Source organism: Triturus cristatus, chromosome 3_1 (assembly GCF_964204655.1).
Source record: "Triturus cristatus chromosome 3_1, aTriCri1.1, whole genome shotgun sequence".
NCBI lineage: Eukaryota > Metazoa > Chordata > Amphibia > Caudata > Salamandridae > Triturus > Triturus cristatus.
In genome coordinates this window covers 867039156-867064756 of record NC_140583.1, presented here as the reverse complement: position 1 = coordinate 867064756, position 25601 = coordinate 867039156, and the positions used below count along the sequence as shown (strand labels likewise).

The 25601-nt window shown below is 47.0% G+C and overlaps 1 protein-coding gene across 4 annotated transcripts in view; it reads left to right on the top strand.

Moving 5' to 3' along the window:
• ERICH2 (glutamate rich 2) overlaps window positions 1–22754 on the top strand; it is a 313376-nt gene extending 290622 nt beyond the window's left edge. For all 4 annotated transcript variants that reach the window (XM_085646409.1, XM_085646410.1, XM_085646412.1 and 1 more), the window contains one exon: window positions 20414–22754. In XM_085646409.1, coding sequence (XP_085502535.1) covers window positions 20414–20559 — 146 coding nt within the window. In that variant the 3' untranslated portion in view covers window positions 20560–22754. The remainder of the gene's footprint in view (window positions 1–20413) is intronic.
• Window positions 22755–25601: the final 2847 nt, after the last annotated feature.

Sequence of the window (25601 nt, the reverse complement as noted above, 5' to 3'; positions counted from 1 at the left end):
ACAGTGCAGTTTCGAGCCTATCCTCCTGAGCGACGAATCCAGGATATTCTAGCTATGATACCGATGTTTCAGCCTACATTCTGGATTTCGGTGGCAAATACTCTAAGGCTGTTGGGCTTCATGACCTCCTGCTTCCTGCTAGTAACACATGTCAGATGGCATATGCAGGCTCTGCAGTGGGACCTGAAGTTCCAATCTCTCCAACATGGTCCAGAGTTCGAAGGGAACTGCACACGACCTGCAGTGTTGACTAACAAACCGTGATTGGATCAGAGGCAGACCCCTCTCCCTTCCCCAAACAGATCTCACAGTAGTGACAGAAGCTTTACTTCTGGGATGGACCGGCCATCTTGGAGAGGTGGAGTTCAGAGGACTCTGGTCTCCGATGGAATCCGGACTCCACATCAACATGCTGGGGCTCTGATCGATCCGATTGGCATTGAATGCCTTTCTACCCTCCATCAAGGGAAGGCTAGTATATGTGTTCACGAACAACACCACCGTCATATGGTACTGCAACAATCATGGCAGAGTCGGGGCATGGACCCTTTCTCAAGAGGCTCTGTGTCTTTGGACATGGCTGGAACAGCATGGCATTTCCCTGGTGGTTCAACACCTTACAGGTTCCCTGAATGCCAGGGTGGACAAACTCAGCTGTCGATGCCTAGCGGCTCATGAGTGGCGTCTCCATTTGGAGGTAGCGCAAGGTCTCTTTCAGCAGTGGTTGGTTAGATCTGTGTGCCTCTGCTGAGAACATGCAATGTGAACAGCTTTACGCACTAGTGTTTCCAAGGCGGCTCTCGCTTTTTGTCTCGAGTGGAGCTCGGGCATCCTGTACGCCTTTCCGCCCATACCACTCCTGCCCAGAGTACTCAGTAAAATCAGGACCGACAGGACACAAGTCATCCTAGTGGCTCTGGACTGGGCATGGAGTGTCTGGTTTCCCAAGCTTCTGCAAATGATCATCGATCTTCTAAATCGGAATGCTCCTTCTGTAGCATCTTCTGTTGCAGATGCTGGGGAGGGTCCTCCATTCGAACCTGTCACTGCTTTGCCTTCTTGCTTAGAGATTGAGCTTTCTACCTTCCTCACGAAGTTTGTAATGTTATTCTGGCAGCCAGGCGTCCCTCCATCAAAACGATATACGCCTAGTGATGGAAGAAATTTGATATATATTGTACAGAAAATTCTTTTGATCCTCTTTCTGCTTCCCTTTTTGATGTTTTGCTTGTTATTTTGAACCTTGCCTGCAGGGCTCTGCTCTGAGCACCGTGAAAGGGTATCTTTCTGCTATGTCTGCTTTCCTGAGGCTGCCAGACTAACCCTCTTTATTTAAGTCACCCATTGTACATAGATTCCTGAAATGCCTTGAATATATGTTCCCACCTTCCCCTTTCATTATGGGACCACAATTTGGTTCTCACTTTCCTGCTGTTTGCTCCTTTCATGCCCTGCATAATTGTCGCCTCCGGCTGCTCACCATCAAAACAGCTTTTGTAGTGGAAATTACATCTGCCAGGAGGGTGAGTGAGATGCAGGCTTTGTCGTTCAAGCCTCCTTGACGCTCTTCCCTGACAATTTGGTTTTGCACTAGGGCCTTTTTCCGCCCGAAAGTTGTAACACCATTCCATGTGAGACAATCTGTCACCTTGCTAACTTTCTACGCTCCTCTGCATCCCTCTAAAGAAGAGGAGCAACCACCCTCTGGACTCAAAACAAGCGTTGTCGTTCTACCATGACCACACAAGAGAATTCCAGGTGGACGACCAACTCTTCATGGGTTATTCTGGTGCAAAGAAAGGTTGGGCGGTGCAGAAAAGGACCATCTCACAATGAGTCGTTCTCTGCATCAAGATTTGCTATGCCTCGGCAAAGAAGTATGCTCCTGAAGGCTTTAGGGCTCATTCATCCAGAGCTAAAGCTGCTACCACTACGTTAGAACGTGGTGTCACAGTCCTGGATATCTGTCAGGCAGTAACATGGACATCCTTGCACACTTTTACCAAGCATTACTGCCTGGACAGTCAGGTCTGCAGGGACAGTCATTTTGCCCGATCAGTTGTGCAGGACTTATTAGTCTGACATTTGTCTGCAGTTCCTCCTCCGGGGATGGTATTGCTTGGGTATCTATTTAAAGTTAAGGAATCTGCAGCTAGATGTCTCTATCAGATGAACAAGTTATTTACCTTCGGTAACGCCGTATCTGGTAGAGACAATATCTAGCCACAGATTTCTTACCGACCCACCCGTCCTCCCCACACTGCAGACAGGTTTCTAGGGTCAGGGCTGATCCCTTTCAGGGCCCTAGTTTTCAAACACACCAATGTCAGTACACTTCATGGTTCCTTGCTTTTGGTGTGAAAAGTCGTGAAAAGTAACTGATGTCAGCGCGCTGAGGCAGCACCTATATAGGTGACATGGACGTCACTTCCGACGACACCACGCGGAGCCAACCAACACCACCTATCGACTCGCAGGGGTACAGCTCGAAGAAAAATCTTTCAAAAGCAGTCTGACGCCTGGGGAATTCAAAGTTAAGGAATCTGCTGCTAGATATTGTCTTTACCAGATAAGGCGTTGCCGAAGGTAAGTAACTTGTTCATCTGTGAATATGTAAAAGTCTCTTAAAGGTATTCTGTCAAAAAATCTTGTCATACTCCAATCATAGTCTGAAAGGGTGTATTAATAAAAGGAAAATGAGAAATATCTGAATCAAGACTCAACCAGCCAGAATTTTTCCCAGCAGGGCTGAAATGAGTACATCTGTGGAGAAACGACCCTCAGATAGTAACAATAACTTAAAAACATCTTGGCTGAGCTAGCCAGTTTTCATTATCTTTCCACGGGAGTCAAGAGATGGAAACAGCTCAATTACAGAGACGAGCCTGTGAGTAACGATAGCATGAGCAGAAAGATATAGCTGAAAGAATTCACATTTATGCAAATGCAGTAATTTCTCTTGCACAATCCATTGGTGAACAATGGCAATTGTCTTCCTTTCCTTTTTCCCCCAAATATAGTGGAACACGGGTATTCTACTGCAATCGTCTGAGTCCCTTGCAGAGACGCTTTTTTCATTTTTTCCAAACCATTGTGCATTTATGTTAGTCTCCAAATAGCTTTGTGCTGTACCACATTTGCTTTGTGCTGTACAACGACCCTGCATTGCATGCATTGTGTTTCAACTTGAAATTCTCTTTTTTGTTGATCTTATGCTCCACCTCTACATTAGTCACCCTGAAGATGCTGAAGAAAGCAAATAGTTGGATATTTGATAAAGGCCCAAGCAATTTAATGAAAACCCCTTATCTTATTTGTCTTTGAACAACAAAGAACAAAGGCTGAAGCTACTTTTGTCTACTGTCTTGTCACTGTTGGAAAGTGTGACTAGACTTAAAAACGTATGTAGAATGACGCCAATTCATAATCTGTTTGCATTAACTTGGGAAGAGAATGAGGGACATCATCAGATAATAGCCTATCCAGTTCCCACATTGTGATTGATGAACAGAGCTCGAAGATGCAACCTCGTCTCTGATAAAGCACCCATTCTGAACCTTCATTATTAGCAGTCCCATGCTGTCATGGCCATCTTGGGGTTGTGACGCTAGGCTAATCTGCCAAAATATTTATGGCAAAACAACATTTCTGACTCCCTTTTCAATTATATACATTTGCTGTATAATATATGAATTAAAACCCAGTCTGTCTTTTACCTTATTTATCAGCTGTCACCCTGGTATGCATGCTGGCTTGAAGACTGGAAGCTCTCCAGTTGATGAACAGATCATGGACAGCTGTAACGTTCAGAACTTTCTTTTGATGGTCGCTTTTTTCACCCTCTTCTCCCTCTCTCTAGCTCTCTCTCCTTCTTCCTTCTGATGTGTTGTGTGTCCATCTCTTCTCATCTCATGGATTGCTTGTTTCTTGCATATATGTCTTCTGCCTCTGTCCTACATCCCCTTTTCTTGTCAAATCTATACCCCACCCCAGGAAGCCTTAATTTTTAGTTCTGTTTATGGAATGGTTTTCCATTGGCTAAAGTTCCCTCTCCGAACACTCTCCCATTTCCACCAGTCCTCAAGCTGTACTTCCTGTTTCATTCCACGTCTGCATTTCTTTTAATTAATTAAAATTACAGATTTTTCTTCAAGCTATAAGAACTTTTCAGGAGCCTCTCCTGCAACCAGAATTTAGTAAACAGCATAATGATTCTGAATTCCTTTACATTTCCTCTGCCTCGCTATTACTTTGCTATTCCAAAATACGTCTCTTTAATGGAACGTGCTACATCGACCAGACACAAAGTTCTCTTCCGGGGGATCTCCATTGATAGTCATAAGGATTTGAATAGTTCCACCCGCATGCTGGAATCCCAGAGCACTTATTCATAGAATATCTTCTTAACTGTAGGCATTTGTTCGGGAAGGCCTACAGAAACACCCAAGATAGAACATAATGTGCTGCCTAAACCCAGGCTACAGTGGTGAAATTCTTCAGATTGTACTTAGAGAAGCATGAACCTATATATAAATGTAATGTAATTTGAACACACAGAATTATTCAAATTGTGAATTATCCTATGTTTATAATTATAAATATAAAAATAATGATTACCCTGTGGGAAAAGTTCTTTTTTTATGAATATTGTATTTAAATATAGGATTCATGTTGGTTATTCATCAAAAGTCTGTTGTCTAGCTCTATGAACAAACTGGGTGGATCTTATTGTTGTGCAAATGTAAATAAGATCACGATTGGTCTCGAAATGGCACGTGATCAAGACCGGGGAAACCCGGTCGAAACGCATCATGTTGTTGTTTGTGGAATAAAGAAGCACTTAAGAAATATCTTGCTATGTGGTGGTCCGTTCCTGTGCTTTTGCTGGAGATGGTTTAAATGCTATACGCCAGTTTCTATCAAACAGAAATGTGTGTTACAATCAGCACAACAAAATGTTGGTGAGAATGATAGAAATATGTCTAACAAACAATTACTTTTTATTCAACAAGGAAGTGTACCAGCAGTTACGAGGTGTGGCTATGGGGGCATGCTTCTCTCCCAGCTACGCGTGTTTACACGTTGGCTGGTGGGAGAGGCATTTTCTCGAGCACACACATGGAGACGTCTTTGCAAATAATGTCATTAAGTGGTGGCGATTTATTGATGACGTATGTGTGGTGTGGCAGGGATCAAAGGAGTTGGCACAAAGTTTTGTTGAAGATATAAATAAGAATAACTTAAATCTGGAATTCACGGCCACTATTCGCAATGAAAGAGTTGAGTTCCTGGTGTAGATATATATGTGGATGGCAATATCATACATACAAAATTACATAGAAAGGCTACAGCTGGGAACTCTATATTACACGCAAGCAGTACCCATCCCAGACACCTTATTAAAAGCATCCCCTATGGGGAGTTTTTAAGAATTAAGAGGATTTGCAGCAATGAAAGTGATCAAGCAGTCTGTTTAACTGACTCGGTGCAGAGATTTTTGGCACGTGGGTCAAAATAAGTGATTTACAGGCTGCTCTTTCAAAAATACATAATCTAGATATAGATTTGTTGAGGCTACATAATGAAGATTGTACATCATTAGAAACTATAAAGACCCCGGAAATTAAGAACCCAGTGGTCAGGCTTATAACTACTTTCAGTTGTCAAGAGAAGCAGGTCAGGAAGATTATAAATAGGAATTGGTCTATTTTAAAAACTGATATTACTCTTGCCCCAGAATTAGCAGCACTGCCTGCTATTACCTTTAGAAGGGCACCCTCCATGAGAGATGCTGTAGTAAAACCAGTCCGGAAGTATGTGAAACGGGACACTGGTTATATATTTATAGATTTATAAGTGCAGTTCCTGTAGGGCATGTAAATTTGGAGTGAATAAACCGGAATTTTTAGATGCTTTTTCTTCCATTCCCTGTAAAATCAAAGGACTATTCACATGTAAGACAGCTCATGCAGTTTAAGTTTTGGAATGTACGTGTCACCTTTAGTACATAGGAAGCACTAAGCTTCAAGTTTTTAACCGTATTTTGCAGCATTTACGTGCTATTGTTAACTCGGATTCTACATATCCAGTTGCACATCATTTTAAATTAGTACATCAGAACAATTTAAATGACCTCAGTTATTTTGTAATTGACGTAGTCCAAAGATCAATAAGGGGAGGTAACAGAGAGAAAAAATTGCGTCAATTAGAAAGTCAATACATTTTACGTTAGACACGAAAATGCCAAATGGCCTTAACACCCGGGAAGATTTGTACAATTTTCTATTATTTTCCTACTTAAGACCCTCTGCTGCAATATCAATAAATGAAAGAAATGAGAAAAGAACAAATTTATCTTTTTTTTTTTTTTTTTTTTTTGAAACCGTTTATTACAATCTCGAATATATACAGGTATGGGCCTACAACCTTCCGGCCGGCCGCTAAAGTGACAGCAATTAGTGACATATATACAATAAGGCACTTGGCGTTACAGAGACGCTAGCAGGAGGTATCAACAACGTGGGCCACATGACTCTGAGCCCACAATACGGTTTCGTTTTATACAACACTAACAACATAAAACCACACCCGCAAGGCAACCCGAGAACAAGAGTGACAACATATGCTCCTCAAATGGGGGGACCCCAACCCTACACTAAAATCGAAGGAGGGGAAGGGAAATAGGTCCGGGACTGGGAAAACACTGTGCCCGGGATTGGGGGAGGGGGTCATCTAGGGGGACGGAGCTGGTGAAGCGGGAGGCAACAATGGCGGCTCGCAAATACCCCCGCGGTAGGCGTTCCAGGGGCCCCACACCTTCAGCCACGCCCCAGGCTTACCCCGCGCCACATACACCACTTTCTCTCGGAACATGCACCAATCCATGTGTTCTTTCCAGGCCGACACTGCCGGGGGCCTCTGGGATCCCCACAATTGAGCGATGTCACGTTTAGCGATCATATAACCCAGCGTCACCCATCGCGTCTGTGGAACCGAGTAGTCGGTTGGTTCCCACACATTCAGCAGGCATCTCCTTGCTTCAGGCACCAGCACGACATGCGTAACCGCTCGCAGGACCTCATGCACACCACGCCAAAATCGCTCCACCCTCGGACATTCCCACAGAATATGTAAAAAAGTCGCCAATGCACCGCACCCACGCCTACACAGTCCATCCTCGGCATAGCCCATACGCAGAAGCCCTGGCCCCGTCATGTACACCCGGTGAAGTATCTTAAGCTGGACGAAGCGAAGGCGAGCCGGGATGGCCACCTCCTTCGGGGAGGCCACCGCGGAAATCCAGTCCTCGTCGTCCAGCTCCAACCCATCGGCAACCCAAGCCTCGCGGAGCCCAGTCAGTAAGCCCGAGCGGTCATTAATCAACTTCTTGTAAATGAGGGAGATCGTGCTGTCCGGAACGTGGCCATCTAGCACTCTATCCTCCAATGGGGAGGACTCCGGGATGGCGGCCACGTCTGGGAAGACTGAACCCAGAGCGTGACGGACCTGCAGGTATCGAAAGTATTCACTGCCCTGCAGCTGAAACTCCGCCTGCAGTGTCTCAAATGTTTTGAATCCTCCCCTCGTCCAGAGGTCCCCCACTGTGCTAATGCCTATCGTGTCCCACCTATCGAAGCCCCTCGAGGTCCATAGGGAGCCCAACCTCTCAGACGCATACAACGGTGACGCCCGGGTCAAACGGTCCTTCCATCCCATAGCTGCATTGGCCGCGTGCCATACTCGCACCATGACACGCGTGGGTCCCGTAAGGCGGGAATCGGGCACGCTAGTGTAGAGCGCTCGATTATAATCGCCACCGGGCAGGAGCATCTTGTCCATTTCAAATGCCGGGTTTAAGGCGGGCCCGTAAAGGCCATGATTAATTGCAGCTAATTGGGAGGCCCAGTAATACCGCTTAATATCCGGGAGGGCAATCCCTCCGTCATACCACGGGAGCGTCAACTTTGCCAGGGCTATACGCGGCCTCCCGTCCCAGAACAGGCGGCGCTGCAAACTCTCCACCTCACGGAAGTAACGCGCCGGGACCAGATCCATCGAGTTCTGGAGAGCATACAAAAAGCGCGGCAAGGACATCATCTTGAACAATGCCGCCCGGCCGAGCGGTGAAAGCGGCAAGCACCGCCAGCGCGCGACGTCCTCCTTCAAGCGCTGGAGGGGGGGAAGCAAATTCCGCTCGTAGCGGGCCACCGGGTCCAGCGTAATATAGACGCCCAGGTAACGAAACCCCTGCGAGGCAATCTGGATCGAGCAGCCCCGCGGGAGAACAGGAGCCTCCCCGGAAAGCACATAGATACAGGATTTAGCCCAGTTGATGACAAGACCTGAGTTACGGCCGAAGGAGCGCAGAACATCGACCAGGACAATCAGTGATTTACGCGGGGAGGCTAAGTACAACAGGATGTCGTCGGCGTAGAGGGACACGCGGTCCTCATACTCAGGGGTCCAACGGAGACCACGGATAGAAGGGTGCCACCGCAGCCACTCCGCCAGGGGTTCCAAGGCCAGTGCAAACAGGAGCGGCGACAGGGGGCAACCCTGTCGCGTGCCCCGTCCCAGCACGAATGGGGCCGAGACTCGACCATTCACCACCACCTGCGCCAATGGGTCAGAGTACAACAATTTGACCCAGCTGATGAATCCCGGGCCAAATCCAAATTTCGCCAACATCGCCCAGATGTACGGCCACTCGAGCGTGTCAAACGCCATGGTGGCGTCCAAGGACGCCAAGATGGCCGGCTCCCGCACGAATGGAACACGCGCGAGCACCCCGTGCAAGCGCCGCAAGTTAAGAGCCGTGTTGCGATGGGGAATGAAGCCGGACTGGTCTTGGTGGACCAGATCGCCCACCACGCCGACCAGCCGGTTGGCAAGCACCTTGGCGAGGATTTTAGGCTCCGCATTCAAGAGCGAGATCGGTCGATAGGATGTAACCCGGTCTCGCGGTCTCCCCTCCTTGTGGATAACCACGATGGTAGCTAGACGCTGGTCCGGCGGGAGGGAGCCCCGCGAGTGGGCCGCAAGGAACATCGCACGGAGGTGAGGTGCCAGTACATCCGGTCGCAGCTTATACAATTCGATAGGAAGGCCATTCGGGCCATGGCCTTGCCCGAGGCGACCGAGCGTATGGCGAGGGCGATTTCATCCGAGGTGGGAGCGGCATCCAACGAATCCCTGTCCTCCACTGAAAGCGAGGGCAGCGCGATGTCCCGCAGCAGGGCATGGGAGTCCTCCTCCGAGCAGGGAGAGACCGGAGAATATACCTCGCGGAAATAATCCGCGAAGCAAGAAACAATGCCTTCCGGCTCAGTAATTCGTACACCATCCATCCTCTCAATCAGCGGGACCACACGACTAGCTCTCTCCTTCTTATCCAACCACGCAATCAGTTTGCCAGCCTTATCACCCACATCATACAGTCGCCCCTGTTGCTCTCTGCTAAGGCCCCTGGCCGCCTCCGTGACGAGGGCCCTATAAGCCGCCTGTTTAAGGTGTAGAACATGCAGCGCCGCGTCAGTCACCCCACTCCCCAGATCGCCCTCCAATTCAGTAATTTCGGCCTCCACCCGGGTCACCTCCTCCTGTGCGCGTCTGCGGGCATGGGAGATAAAGGAGAGGGCCTCCCCTCTGAGAACTGTTTTAAAGGCTTCCCACAGGGAGATAGCCGACGGAACGGACCCCACATTCTCCTCAAAATACCGTTGCAATGATTTAATCAGGTCAGCGCGAATAGTGGGGTCACGCAGGTACCAAGCATTGATTGGGGCTACCCTGCCCTCTCCCCTCGGGAAGACACCCAAGTGCAACAGGAGCGGGGAATGATCTGAAATACCCCGCGCCAGATGGCGCACCTCTCCCACCCTCCCAGCATAGGCCGCAGGGACAAGGACATAATCAAGCCGCGAGAGGCTACCATGGGCACCCGAATGGAAGGTGTACTGCAGCTGGGTGGGATGCTTTAAACGCCAGCAGTCCACCAATCCCAGTGTGTCCAAAAGGCCAGCTAACCACGCCTGTGCCCGGGGGAGGTCCCTAGGGGGATGACGATCCATAGTCCCAGAAGCCACCGCATTAAAGTCCCCCCCAACCACCAGAAGCCCCCCCGGGAGGTCAAGAAGGAGGCATCCCAGATCTGCAAAGGTGGTGGACTGTAGCCCCGGTGGGACGTACACAGAGACAAAGACAACTACCCTGCCCTCCATCCTCCCCACCAAGACAGTGTAGCGTCCCCTCTCATCATGGCGCACCTCGTCTATTTCTAGCGGGAGCGAGGTCTTAATCATGATGCCCACCCCCCGCGAGCCTGATGTGAAGCCCGAGTGGGCCACCAAGCGAAAGCCACGGCGATTCATGGCACAAAAGGAGTTACCAATAAGGTGTGTCTCCTGCAGAAAGACCACATCAGGCGAAATCAGTTTCAAATACTGCAGGACCACACCCCGCTTGATCCTATCACCCAGTCCGTTAACATTCCAGGACAACAAAGTCAAATCCCTACCCCCCATCACATAACGAAGCCATCATTTGTCCCCCCCAGAGCATCTCAAAAACAACAATACAATAACTGGTTTGCCTTGCGGTAGAAACGAACCACACCCCACCCCAACCCACCCAACCCAACAGAACTCCCCCCACCCTGCACCCCTGCATGAGCCCAAACAGCCCCCCCAAAGTGCAGTGTGCCTGTCGCCCCATAGATAAGAAAACTAACTAGTCCCCCAGAGGAGGAGGGAGATCCCCCAAGAGACCCCACACGACCTCCACAGGAGGGGAACTTACCCTAACAGTCAATAGTGACAACAACGCAGTCCAGAGCAAGGCCTACCATTAGTCCCTCAGTCCTGATCCGGCGGGCCCTCCCCACCAACCGCACCCCCCCCCACCCCCCCGGTCCCGATCTCCGGGCAAAGTGTCTAGCCAGTCCCCGGCCACTTCGGGTCGATCAAAAAAGTGCGTGTGGCCATCCACCTCCACTCTCAGCTTAGCTGGAAAAAGCATCGCATATTTGAGATTCAGGTCCCTTAGGCGACGTTTAACACCGAGAAAGCTCAGTCTCTGCTTTTGGACTGCCGGAGTGAAGTCAGGATAGAAATTGATGTCCATATTGTCAAGTTTGACCGGCCCTTGTAGCCTGGAAGTCTGTAGGATAGTGTCTCTGTCCCGAAAATTGAAGATCCGGGCGATGAGAGGCCTCGGAGGGGCTCCAACCTTAGGCCTACCCCCGGGGACCCTGTGGGCACGCTCCACTGCAAAGAATTTACTCAGCCCCCGAGGCTGGAGATGGGTGAGAACCAGGTCCTCGACAAATAGATCCGCTGCCTCCGCCTCGCGTCCCTCCGGCACCCCGATAATGCGGACGTTGTTCCTCCGGGCCCGACCCTCGGAATCCTCCAGCCGACGATTCATCAGGGCGCTCGCCTGGCCAAGCCTGCGCACCTCCTGTTGGAGGGCCGCTACGTCCGTTGTGAGGCCCGTGGTAGAGTGGGCCAAAGAGTCGACCCGGTCGTTGGTTTTAGACAAATCAGCCCTCACGAGGCCCACGTCCACGAGGACCGAGTCAATCTTCTGCGCCAGAGTGTCGAAGCGCTGGTCCACCGAGGCCTTCATCTCGGCGATGGCACCCATGACGTCTCGGAGGGTCAGGTCCGTGGGCAGAGCGGAAGCATCAGTCGGGCCCGTAGGGGACTTACGCGGCGCCTCTGGGGATCCCTTCTGGAGGGTGTAGCGGTCCATACTGTTGGATTGCTGGGCCGCGCCACGGCGGGTCGATTTTATCTTAGCCCGATCGCCATCTTGTTTTGTGGACATAGTTTCAATCCCCAAGACGAGTCAATCTCCTCAAGAAACGGGGGGCCGACAATCCAGTTCAAGGGGTCCAGGGGGGAGCGACCACCGCTCCGCAGGACGGACCGCAGCTGGCGGACCGGCAGGGCACCCCAGCGAGACCGCACACCGCCCCGCAACCCAACCTCGCCTGGCAGCAAGGAGGGCGCGAAAGTGAAAGTGCGGGGTACGCGAGTCACCCAGCCTTGCCCGCCGCTGTTGTTCACTTTGTGTCCGGATCGCCCCACAACTCCAGTACGGGGGGCCGGTGTGGAGAAGGCCGCAAACCTCAATCGATGCTCCTGACGGTGTCCGAGGTCCGATTTAAAAACGGAAAACGGGCGTCACCTCTGCTCGGGCTCACAAATACAGTCCCCTCATCTGGGACAGGATTCTGTCAGGATTTATGCAGGAGGTCGCGGAGGTCCTCGGGAGCCTCGCACCTACGCGGCCATCTTGGTTGCGCGCTAGGCTCCTCCTCCCCAAATTTATCTCTTAAACAATTTTATACATATATATTTTTTTTTATATGGAATTATTTATTCGTCTGGATTTTAGCCTTACTTTTATCGGATTTTTACTGGTTTTACTAGATTTCTGGTTTTACTGGTTTTTATTCGGTGTCTGTGTATTGGGATCTGGATCTGTTTGAATTGTTCCTGATATTTAAAGATATATATATATATGTTGATTATTGTTTCAAATTTGTAGTAAAGATCTGCATCTTACAAAGATATTTAAGCTTTTTATAATTGGGAAACTGTGTTTTTTGCACTTATTTGGATCTATATAACCGATTTGCACTTTCTATGCGTAACATTTGCACATATGGTTATTTATGTGTATTTATTTTTGATATGTTGCTACATTATATTTTGTTGCCTGGCATACTAACATGATTTTGTATTAGTATTGTACATTTATTTACTAGGCATCCATTTACACTTATTCTATTTTTATAACTTAGAAATAACTTTTTATGAAATAGTAAGTCACTTATGGAGGTAATAAGTTGACTCGCAAGAGAACAAAACGAGTATAATTTTTTGCACTGGTGGGTTAATATTTACTTTCTGTCCAGGTTCAGGACATAAAATTCTGCACTATGCACTTTAAATATTTCAACAGACATAAGTGAATTTTGTTCATTACATTGGCACTATTGAGATGCTCAATATTAAAATGGACACTTGTCCTTCATTTCTAAAATGTAATTTGAACACACAGTATTATTCAAATTGTGAATTGTCCTATTTTTACAATTATAAATATAAAAATAACGATTACCCTGTGGGAAAAGTTCTTTTTTAATGAATATTGTATTTAAATATAGGATTCATGTTGGTTATTCATCAAAAGTCTGTTGTCTAGCTCTATGAACAAACTGGGTGGATCTTATTGTTCTGCAAATGTATATAAGATCACGATTGGTCTCGACATGTCATGTGATCATGACCGGGGAAATCCGGTCGAAACGCGTCATGTTGCTGTTTGTGGAATAAATTAGCACTTAAGAAATATCTTGCTGGTCCGTTCCTGTGCATTTCTCTGGAGATAAACGTCTTGCATTCAGGATTGTGAGTTCATATATATATATGTGTATATATGTATATGTGTATATATATAGATTTGTATAATTTAGGTTAATGTTTTTACAAAATAGCTTAATCTCTATCACAAACCCTTTTCTGTAAAAGTAAGAGATGAAGGATAGTAGGAGAGTGTAGCCCCATAGGCTGCAATTATGTCGGTTTTAAACAGTGTCTGTGCCTTCAAGGACTAAGAGACCACCAGTATCCTATCATGCCCAGCAGGTGGCAGTTGCCTCAGTTCTTTTTTCCGGCACCTGGTGACAGGATTCTGGAGCACTGAGCTCGGGCTTTTAGGTTTTTTCTCTTAAAAATTCTCTATTGGAATTTTGTGAAAACTGTTTCATTCAACATTTTTCATCCTTCTCTCACTATTTCTGCCTTTTTCTGACAGACAATTGTGGCATTTTGTCATGTTATGTGGCTTCACTGTTTGACAAGTGCCCTGCCTGTGGGAGAAAGAAGGCCAAATCAGACCCTCACTATGTCTGTGTTTTCTGCCTCCATCTAGTAATGTTCCTGAACATTGCTAGCACTGCAAGATATTTTCTCGATGCACCCTGAGAGAGAGGGTGAATATTTGCCTTCAAGGCTTGGAAGAACTGCGCAGACAGCAAGTACAATCTTAACATGAATCCTCAGAGCGAGGAGAGGGTCAGTCCTCTATCAGGGCTCTGCCATCTACCGCTGAGGGACGTGGAAGGTACAAAACAAAGATTCCAGCCTGGAAAAGACATCTTTCCCTGTCGATGTCAAAGGGGTCAAAGTCGAGACCAGGTACAGTACCAACTTGCTCGCCGCCCAGGGCTGGTTTGACGTTTCCGATCCACATCAAAACAAGGTAGATCAACCCCTATAGTCCATACACCTTCAACGTGCACAGTAAGGTCAATGTCGAGAAGTGTATCCACGCCAAGGCGCGCAGACCCATGGACTCCGAAGAGCAGTTAGACGTCGAGGCGTCGGAGGAGATCGCCATCAAGCAGCAGATCGACATTGAGACATCGACGGAGGATGATGTTGAAACGCATTTTAACGTTGAGGACACAGGAAAAGAGGATATACTACCCTATCTTTACTGGTAGTGTTACCGGATTCTCCAACACCAACTCACCTACCACCTCCTGCGCCACCTCCTCCACCACCTCCTGCGCCTATTCCACCAGTGCCAATCTCTATGCCTGGGGAATCAGCAAAACGTAGATTGCACTCAAGAACGCACCAGCACAGGCGCCATTCCAGGTGTTCATCATATTCCAGACATTCTCGTCATCGAAGCCATAGATCATGTTCAAGATCAGGAACAAGAACACATACTAGATCTAGGCGTTGTTCAACAACATAGGACATCCTCATCGTCTTCTACAAGGCGGTGCTCACTGAAAATGTCGGATTCATCACCTACTCGCATTTCTCTGGTGGATGACATCACCACCTTCCAGGAGGTCTTAGTAAGACCAGCTGCAAAGCTTAATACACATATGTCGGTCCCCACACCTTCTACATCTGTTATTTTTTAGATGCTCCACCAGCGGTCAGCTTCAAGACCACTGCTTCCATTGGTGCCAGGACTCTTAGAGCCAGCAATGGAGCTTTTTCTGACCACAGCCTCAACTAAGGCTGCTCCTTCGAGGCTTCAAAAAAAGTACAGACCTCATGAGCAATATCCGCTCTTCCTTCGATCAGATTTGCCTCCTGACTCAGTAGTCATATTGGCGGCCAAGAAGCAGCATGCTACCACTCCTGCTTCCTCAGTACCACCTAATAAGGAGAGCGAAAAGCTGGACTCAAACCAGAGGATGCAGTGAGGATGCTGATCTTGGAGGGAAGAGGTGCTGGAGGCTGGAGCTTATTGTAGCCCGAAGATCTCTGGAGTGCAGATCCAACAAGCCTTGGCAACAGCAAGTTGACATGGTGCACAGGTGTTTGGTTCCGATGAGGGATACTGGCCTCAAATTTGCAGAGATGACAAGATAGGCTTCGAGGGAGTTACAGAACCACCACCTGTGTTGCTGAGCCTCGAGAAGTCCGTAGGACGACAGGAGCAGGAGACTGATCAGCTTCGTTGTGATGCCTGCAGATGGAGGGAAGTGACTTCTTCACTCCAAGGGAAATTTCTTCGGGTGTCCTTGATGCCCACAGGTCTGTTGAAGAACCTGGATGAAGCACAGATACAGATGTTGATGAAGACTTGAAGAACTGCGAGACCAGGAGCAGCAGGAGTCTTCCTTGGTGCAGTCTCGGTTCCAGTCTCGGTCCAACAAAGTCCAAGTGTCCAGACAACTGAAGAGTGACATAGTTTCAGGGTTGACTCTTGTCCCACGACGAATCTGAGGACCCACCCATAGGTAATCCCTAAAGTACCCTAAGTAAAGGGTTGGAATAAATCTGGTGGCCCTCCCAGAGGAGGAGCTGGACAGAAGAGAGGATACTCCCATGTCCTTTCTCTAATTTTGCACCAGAGCATCAGCCGAAGGCTGCCTGAACTGGCCCAAACTGAAGTATGCAAGGGGCACCAAATGGGCCCTTCAAAGCAGTCTGGTGGTGCTGGCAAGCGCCCCCGCTCCAGCCCAATACATTAAGTCCTGTCTGGGAGGTAGTCTCACCTCCCTGTAAAAGGAAACCTATTCTACCTTCCCCTGCTCAAGCTTGGCTCAGCAGCAGGAGGGCAGAATCATGTATGTGGTCAGCAGCAGAACTAACTTGCTTGCAGATCCTGAAAGTCTGTTACCAGGAGTATGGGGAGTCCCATAAGGAGACCAGTACATGGAATCATACTTCCAATACTGGAATCGATATTGGGGTATGATTCCAACATGTTTTATACCAAACATGGCCGGGTTTGGTGCAGCCACTATGTAGTTAGACATCTTTTAATAAATGATGTCCACTATATGTCAAACAATGGCTGACCACACTTACAAAGCCTGGAGAATAGACCTTGGGGTTTGTAGGGGTGTCCTGCTCATGCAGGGGTATCCTCACACTTATAACCAAGCACCCTGCCCTCAGGACTGAAGAGCCTGCCATATGGGTGACTTATAGGTTTTAAGTGTAGTAACCTCAGATATAAGGAAACTTATATCTGTTGTGAGAGGTGCAAGCACCAACTCACACAGACTGTAATAGCAGGCCTGTAGTCACAATTTAAGTGGACTCCAGTGGGTGGCACAATACAGGCTGCAGCCTATGGGAAACCCCTGGTGTACCTATGCCCTGGGACCTCAGTATCATATACCAGGGAATTACAAGGTTACACCAGTAGCCTATTGTGGAGGTAACAGTGCACTTACCGTATCAATTTAGGGGAGAAAGCACAGTTGCTGGGGTCCTGATTAGCAGGATCCCAGCAGACTAATTCAAAAACACACTGACACCTGGCAAAAAGGGAGGGGGGAGTGTAACCCTGCTTGAAGGATCCTACATTACTACATTCCTTGACAATAGGTGATGTCTACAGTAAGAAATGCAAGTAGCTAACTTGCATTATCAAACACCTGGCTTCATCGTTCCCATTACAGAGCCAGATAAGATTGTATCAGGTATATGTGGTATTCCACCCATTCAATGTAAAAAACGAAGAGAGGGTAAGATGCTTCCAAAGTCTACCCTGGAACACCTTTCACTAACCCTAGGGTCTGTTCATGGGATTTTCATGCACGCCGTCTAACAGAAGAATTCCAAGCAGAAAATCTGTTCTGCCTGCTCAAGGGCTTTTAGTCGCTCTAACGCCAAGTCAAGTTCATTTGACTGAAATTATTTTATCCATTCCATGTAAACATACATCTTCCAAATGCCCTGTATTGTTGGTGCAAAATGGCTCATATCTTAGCCATTGTCAGTTGGGTTTGCACTAAATACTTTGCGGTGTGTTCTGTGGTACCCATAGAAACATTGTCTATTTGTGTTTCATTAGAAATATTGACAGAAGTAGGAGAATATTAATATTGAAACACAAAATTATGAAAATACATTGGGCTCACTGTATGTGCTCAGGTTCACTGTAAAATTAATCCTGTTTCTGTATTATCAGAAAAATAACTATGTCATGGTTCAGTGAGTGAGATGGGACCGTAAAGCAAGTGTTTTGTGACATAGCCCAGTTATAAAATATAGTTACATCTTGGAATGAATGGTGTATAGATAAATGGACATAAGCAGTGTCGTTTCTGCCTTTTGCTGCTGAGACAAACAAAGGTTAACATGTATGCTTTATGTCCTGAATATTTCCCCGTACCACCCAGCTTTGGCTGTGCATTTTAAGCAATATGTTGCTCCATCAAACGAGGTAATCTTTAAAAATACATTTAAAATTACTCTTTTCAATCACTTTTTTAGGCATGAAATGTAATTACAATTGTAGAAATGTGTAAAGTATGTGCTGTATAATAAATAGTTCTTCAATAATCTGTTCACATGTGAAAGTACAAAACTGCTCTCTATTTCCAAAAAAGGTAGCCATAGTTTGCATGTAGTCAGGGCTACTGGAATTATTCAATTCAGCTGTGTTTTCCACATACTTATGGATTTGCCACATTTGCAACATAATCCGTCATCTACTGCATAATCTGTGGATTTGAAGAAAAAATATTGTTTGTAGCTCTTTTGGAACAAGAATGACTACAAAAGTGGTGACAAGTCCCCCTCGCAGTAGAAGGCCAACCGCAAAGATTGACTGCTCATCTTTCCATCCCTTATTGCTGTATTTAGGTGTTAAACTGGTACTAATGAGGTGACATTTGTGTACAGATCTCAAAATAATGAAGTAATACTGTCACAACATATTCTGCATTACACCTCAAAGTAATAATGTTGCAAAATTTTCTGCATTGCACCACATAGTTTGCCTTTTCTTGACACATAATTTGGTCAACCCTGCTGCATAATTTTATCCCCCTATGCCGCATAATTCCAGCGGATCTGCACATCAGCCAGTATTAGATTGCAGATTGAAGTTTTTACACTAAAGTTCAGGTCTTGCCTTGCCAAAGGGACCATAATGTTTAGACAATGTTGCCTTTCCCTCAATCTACCATTATGGAGAGATTTTTGTGTCCCAATAATCAATGGTGACTCTTTACAGTATGATAAAATCAGGGCTGCACAAATACCAAATGACCACCCTCTCCCTCAGCCAAAGTAAGACTTTGATACTGATTTAGAGTTTGGTGGAGAGAGTACTGTGCCGCAACAGTGATTGAGTAGCCTCTCCACCAACCTACAGTTTGGCGAAGAGGGTATTCCATTGCTTTTGTGACAGAGTACCCTCTATGCCAAACTCTAAATCAGCTCTAAAGTCTAAGGGCCAGATTCACAAAGATAAAGTTAGATCAAATGTCTAACTTATACCAAAGTCAAACTTTACTACTTCTCAGGTATTCACAAAGGTAAGTGAGACCAAAGGTCTAACTTAGACCAAAAGTCTAAATTTACTCGTAGAAACGTACCTTTGTGAATACCGAAAAGTAGTAAAGTTTGACTTTTGGTCTAGGTTAGACTTTCAGTCTAACTTTACCTTTGTGAATCTGGCCCTCACTGTGGCTGAGGGAGATGGCTGGCCCTAGGTATTTGTGCAGCCATGAGTTGATCATACTCTAAAGAGTCACTGTGGACTCTTTGAAGGTCTGCCTGCCTGATTTACAGATGAGCAAACTTTAAGCATGTCTGTGTTAGAGACTACTTCGTCTCCATCGCTGACATACTCCTCCGACGGCCCAATGAAGTAAGTGCCGCCAGATGCTTGGTGATTCGACTGTCCACTCAGTTAAGAGTGGGCGGTCAATTAGACAGTTTTCCCTGCCCCTTACTGCCAAGTTTTGGTGGTAAGGGGCAGTGAAGACGGCAAAGTGACCCCTACACCATAACTCCCATGGTGTGGGAGCCATTAGTTTTTATATTCTCAAAAACAAAACCTGGCTTTGGGATTTTGTTATTGGAAAAAACAAAACCATGTTAAAAGTTTGACGTATGGTACCATCGTTTTGACAGCACCGTTTGTCATACTTTTGATTCTTTGACAGGAACCGCCCTCATGGCAATTACAAGATTACAAACTGATTACATATTCAAACGACCAGAAACATTATTTTATGACTCACCATCAAACTTTATCTGTTGTACCACCGAGCACAATTTACAGTTCAATAACAATTAATTGAAGCTGTAAACCAACAAATTAAATGTACATAGGTGCAGCTCTTTCCTGCGCAGTTTGGTGCCTAATGACCTACCATCATTAACTGCATTTACTTTACTTGCATCCTGGATATTTGGGTGAAGCAGGAATGAGTTATTTTGAGCATTAGGGCATCTATTGACACAAATTGTTATCCTATTCAAATTCTCCTGAGGTTTGCTTGAAGCCTTAAAAGGAGAGATCTAGAATCCTACATTTCGGAACCTTATTTGGAGAAGGATTGTATGCAGCCACTTCAGTGGCTGGTCAGTTCTGGAAGGCCAAATTAAACAGTATGTTGTTACGATAATATTGAGATGGTGGACATTTGAAAGACTATGCAAGTGAAAGAGATGCAAAGATTACTTACCTTTAATTGAGATGCTCAAGGCTACATAGTCTTACTAAATTAGCTTTCATCAAATTTATGCTTTCTGTATTATCTGCCTTATTGTGCTTTTCTGACTTGTAACTTTATGACAAAAATGCATTTTGTCTAGTTACGTTTAGAATTCTAATACGGGGTCACATTATGTCAAGTTCTAACAGAGCGGCTGTGACCCTCAGATCAAAGTAGGCTCTTCATTTTAAAGTTTTGCAGAGTATCCCATGATTTTGGTTGAAAAAATGGAATAGACAATAAAAATGTAGTTCCAAGTGGTATAAAATTAAAATGTAAGTGATTATTGTATTTATCTCACTTGCATTTGTCCAGTGCATTTGCTCAGTTCTTCTGACCTTGACTTTTGCTCTTTTTCTCTCACCTTGACCTGAAGTTAGTGTTTATAATCATTTTCATTTCTTATAGAAGAGAATGATCAGAATTCAGAAAATGAAGATGATGAAGAGGACAGTGAAGACAGTGACAGTGAGGAATCAACAGATGATAGTAATACTGACGACAGCTCTGATGAAGCGTCTGACTCTTCCAGTGATCCTGCAGAAGAGTCCTAACAGTCTGGATTTCCATACATTGTTCTGAATATGGTACAGTACCTTTGAAAAGCGGTTGATGGCCCTCAAAGAGCTAACTATCTTAAGACTGGTCCTAAAGGTGAAGAAGATACAAGAACTTTTCAGTGGTGTTTGTTAAATAGTTGGTAGAGGGCTTGAAAGGTACTTTCGCAACTTATATATTCAATTTTTGGGAAAAACCCTTTACGAAAAGCAATCACACAAACTACTTTTGATGCATTGTCATGGAAAATCAAGTTGCTTGGAAGGACCCAAGGCAGCCTTTTTTCTTCTCTTCACTGGTATGATATATGCCTGTGTAGAAAGAGCATTGAAAACCTTCATGTTAACAGTATGTGGTAACAATTACAATAACCTTGGTATTTACCTCAAAGTGTTAATCAGTGCTTTATTTATTTTCCCGAAGAAAATGTGAAAAATAGCAGTTCAGAGAAAATCCTTAAAAATTGTATACCAACTTGGAATAATTGAGTATTTCTTTATCAAGACAACTTACAGATAGATATCTATGCTTGTTAAAAATTGAAAATCTAAAAATTGATTGTTTTATTGAGTCTTACGGTGGATGGTTATTGTCACAGGCAACAAATGTGCAACAGAAAACTCTTGGTCAGTACCACATAGAAGTGTACCTAACCGTAATTTTGATGACCCGGCACCGCTCTCATCAATAAAATTCTGTTCGATGTTTTCCAGAGCTTTCTTGAAAGTGTGAAACAAGAGAGAGGTCATATGGTTGCAGAATGCAACTCCAATATTAAAAGTTATGCTTCACCTGAACTATCCATGTTTTGAATTTATTTCTTTGTCATGCTCCGACGATTGCATAATGAACCTTATTTCATTAGCCTGCGTGACTTACTGTGGGGTGATGAGATTTTTAAGCAGTAGGGAATGAATACTGAAACTACACTTACAAGAGTAACCTTTATGTAGAGGTAAGTTCGCTGCTCTTGCTATATATATATATATATAATGTTATTGTTAGGAATTAGCATTTAAAAAAACCTTAGACATTCACTGGAAAAAAATCACAGGTTTCAGGGACGTTATAGTTCGTCTGACACTTCACTCGTACAAAACCAGAGAAATGGAGCCGTTAAGCTAACTATAACTTGCACCCCCGCAATGCACTGCTAATGACATCACATATTACATCATTATGCCAGAGATATACTCACTCTGATACCGTGGAATGTAATAGGAGAATCATATTCGCATTACATTACAATAACAATGGTGTTATAAGGTCCAGGAGTGCAATATGTATTAACTCATTACATTTGACATAAAAATGCATTATGTATATATTTGTATTGTTATAAAAAAAAAATTATTAGAAACCGTTAGCACACAATAAAAGACATATAAGGGCCTACAACCACCAGGGCCGGCCGCTATAGAGCCCGTGGGCCCACAGTGTAACGCCATACATTCAAATGAACCAGCGGCAAAGCACCCGGCAGTCCGTAAGTACCTATAACAGACCATGGCCATAGGCCAGGAGCGGTTTAAGACAACGGTTTCATTTTTTATTAAACATAAAACACACTCAAGGCAATGAGAGTCCGAGATAGCAGCGTGCTCTTCCCAGGACGGGGAACAACATACAGTATCCAAAGCGATTCTGGTCCAGAAGCGGTGAAGGGGGGCAATGGGAAAACAAAGCATGGAACACACATCACACACTCCCGCAGAATGCGCGGCTAGGGGGTCAAAGCAATATCGACCTCTAATGGCAAAGGCGGGGCGCAGATACGGCCTCGATATAAATTCCACGGACCCCATACCCTACTCCATTTCCCTGGCTTACCTCTCGCCACATACACCGTCTTTTCCCTAAACATACACCAGTCCATATTCTCCTTCCATACATCAACCGTGGGTGGCCTCGGGGAGCCCCATAGCTGTGCAATGTTACGCTTAGCCACCATATACCCCAAGGTCACCCACTGCGTCTGTGCCGCATTGCAATCATTCGGTTCCCAGACATTGAGCAAACACCTCCTAGCCTCTGGCAACAGGGCCACGTGCGTGACCCCCTCCAGTACGGTATGGATACCGTTCCAGAATCGCACAATCTCCGGACATTCCCACAATATATGAAGGAACGTGCCCGGCAGGCCGCATCCACGCTTACACAATCCATCCATCGAATAACCCATACGCAGCAAACCGGGCCCTGTGACATACACTCTATGGAGGATCTTCAGCTGTACAAACCGGAGGCGGGCTGGGATCGCCACCTCCTTCGGGGAGGCCACCGCCGACACCCAGTCCTCATCATCCAGCTCTAAGCCATCGCCTGTCCATGCCATCCTCAGACGGAGCAGCAAGTCCGCGCGATCGTTGATGAGTTTCTTGTAAATCAGAGAAATAGTGCTGTCGGGCACATAGCCATCCAACACTCTATCCTCCAGTGGGGAATACTCGGGGATGGCAGCAGCGTCCGGAAAAACCGAACACAGCGCATGGTGGACTTGAGCATATCGGAAGTACTCTCTATCATTCAATTTATATTCCTTTTTAAGCATTTCAAACGTTTTGAAAGCTCCCTTCACCCAAAGATCACCCACCTTACATATACCAATCATGTCCCATTTCTCAAAGCCTTTCGATCTCCACAAACAGCCCAACCGCCCAGAGGCATACAGCGGCGTCGCCCGAGTCAAGCGATCCCTCCACCCCATCGCAGCATTCGCCGCGTGCCACACACGCACCGCCACCCGCGTGGGTCCCGTCAGCCGCGTGTCCGGGGTCACCGAGTACAGCGCCCTATTATAATCCCCACCCGGGAGCAGGAATTTATCCATCTCGAACGCCGGGTTTAAGGCAGGACCATATATCCCGTGGTTCACAGCCGCCAACTGAGACGCCCAATAGTATCGTTTGATATCAGGGAGTGCAACCCCCCCATCGTACCAAGGAAGCGTTAACTTGGCGAGAGCAATCCGCGGCCGCCCGTCCCAAAACAGTTGACGCTGAAGACCCTCAACCTCCCGGAAATAGCGGGCCGGTACGACATCCAGAGTATTTTGCAAAGCGTACAAAAAGCGAGGCAGCGACATCATTTTAAACAATGCCGCCCGTCCAAGCGGTGAAAGCGGAAGTCGTCGCCATCTTGCGACGTCGGCCTTCAGTCGCTGGAGGGGAGGGAGAAGGTTTCGCTCATAGCGGACCGCGATATCCAGTGAGATAAAGATTCCCAAATATTTGAACCCCAGGGTAGCAACCTGAACAGGGCAGTCTTGCGGCAGGAGGGGGGCGTCCCCGGAGAGGACATAGACGCACGATTTGGCCCAGTTGATAACCAGGCCGGAGTTGCGGCCAAAGGAAGTCAACACGTCCACCAATACCATTAGTGACTGTCGGGGGGAAGTGAGATATAGAAGGATGTCGTCCGCGTAAAGGGAGACGCGGTCTTCGAACTCCGGCGTCCATCTAATGCCTCGCAACAACGGCTCCCAACGCAACCAGGCGGCGAGAGGCTCCAAAGAAAGCGCAAAGAGAAGGGGTGATAGCGGACATCCCTGTCGCGTACCCCTCCCCAGTGCGAAGGGAGCCGACACCCTACCATTCACCACCACCTGAGCCAGTGGGTCAGCGTATAGCAATTTTACCCAACCAATAAACTCGGGGCCGAATCCAAATTTCGCCAAAACGGCCCAAATATATGGCCACTCCAAAGTATCGAACGCCATAGTAGCATCTAAAGATGCCAAGATGGCCGGCTCCCGTATAAACTCGGCTCTAGCCAGCACACCGTGCAACCGCCTCAAATTTAGGGCGGTATTCCGATGGGGTATAAAACCGGACTGATCCTGATGAATCAAGTCGCCCGCGACCCGAACCAGTCGGTTAGCCAACACCTTAGCCAGAATTTTGGGTTCTGCGTTCAACAGCGAAATGGGCCTATAGGAGGCGCAGCGGTCTTGCGGCTTCCCATCTTTGTCTATCACCACTATGGTGGCGAGGCGTTGGTCAGGGGGAAGGAAGCCCGCCGCACGTGCCGCCGAAAACATGTCACGAAGATACGGCGCTATCTTATCAGGACGTAACTTATATAGTTCAATGGGAAGACCATTAGGACCCACCGCCTTACCAGACGCGATCGAGCGAATGGCCAAAGCAATCTCATCTGACGACAACTTCGCCTCCATCAATGTTGCATCCCCCTCCGATAAGGTTGGCAGTGCGATGTCTCTAAGCAACAGATGAGAATCCTCCTCCGAACGCACGGAAACCGGAGAGTATACCCCGCGGAAGTGATCCGCGAAGCAGTCAACAATCTCCACAGGGTCAGTCACACGCACTCCATCCATTCTCTCCACAACGGGCACCACTCTGCTCGCTCTCTCCTTCTTATCCAACCAAGCAATCAACTTTCCGGCCTTATCCCCCACGTCATACAGACGCCCTTGCTGCTCTCTATACATCCCTTTAGCAGCTTCCGTGACTAGCGCTCTATAATCTGACTGTTTGAGGCTGAGAACATGCAATTTCTCATCAGTAACTCCACGCTCCAAGTCATCCTCCATTTCAGCTATTTCAGCCTCCAGGCGAACCACCTCAGCTCTCTCGCACCTCTTAGTATGGGAGATAAGGGACAAGGCCTGCCCCCTGACCACCACTTTATAAGCCTCCCATAGGGAGACGGCCGACGACACTGACCCCACATTATCAGTGAAGTAGTGATCAGTGGACTTGACCAACTCCGCGCGGATCTTAGGGTTACGAAGATACCAGGGGCCAATAGGTGCCACTCTTCCCTCTGTGCCAGGGTCAACCCTCAATTGCAACCATATAGGGGAATGGTCAGAAATACCTCTGGCTACATGACGCACCTCCCCAATCATCCCCGCTTGGGTCGCCGGCATGAGCATATAGTCGAGTCTCGAGAGACTCCCATGGGCCCCCGAGTGAAAGGTATACTGCGCTTGTCCCGGGTGCATCATTCTCCAGCAATCTACCAGTCCCAAAGTGTCCAAAAAACTCCCCAACCAGGCCTGAGCCCTAGGGAG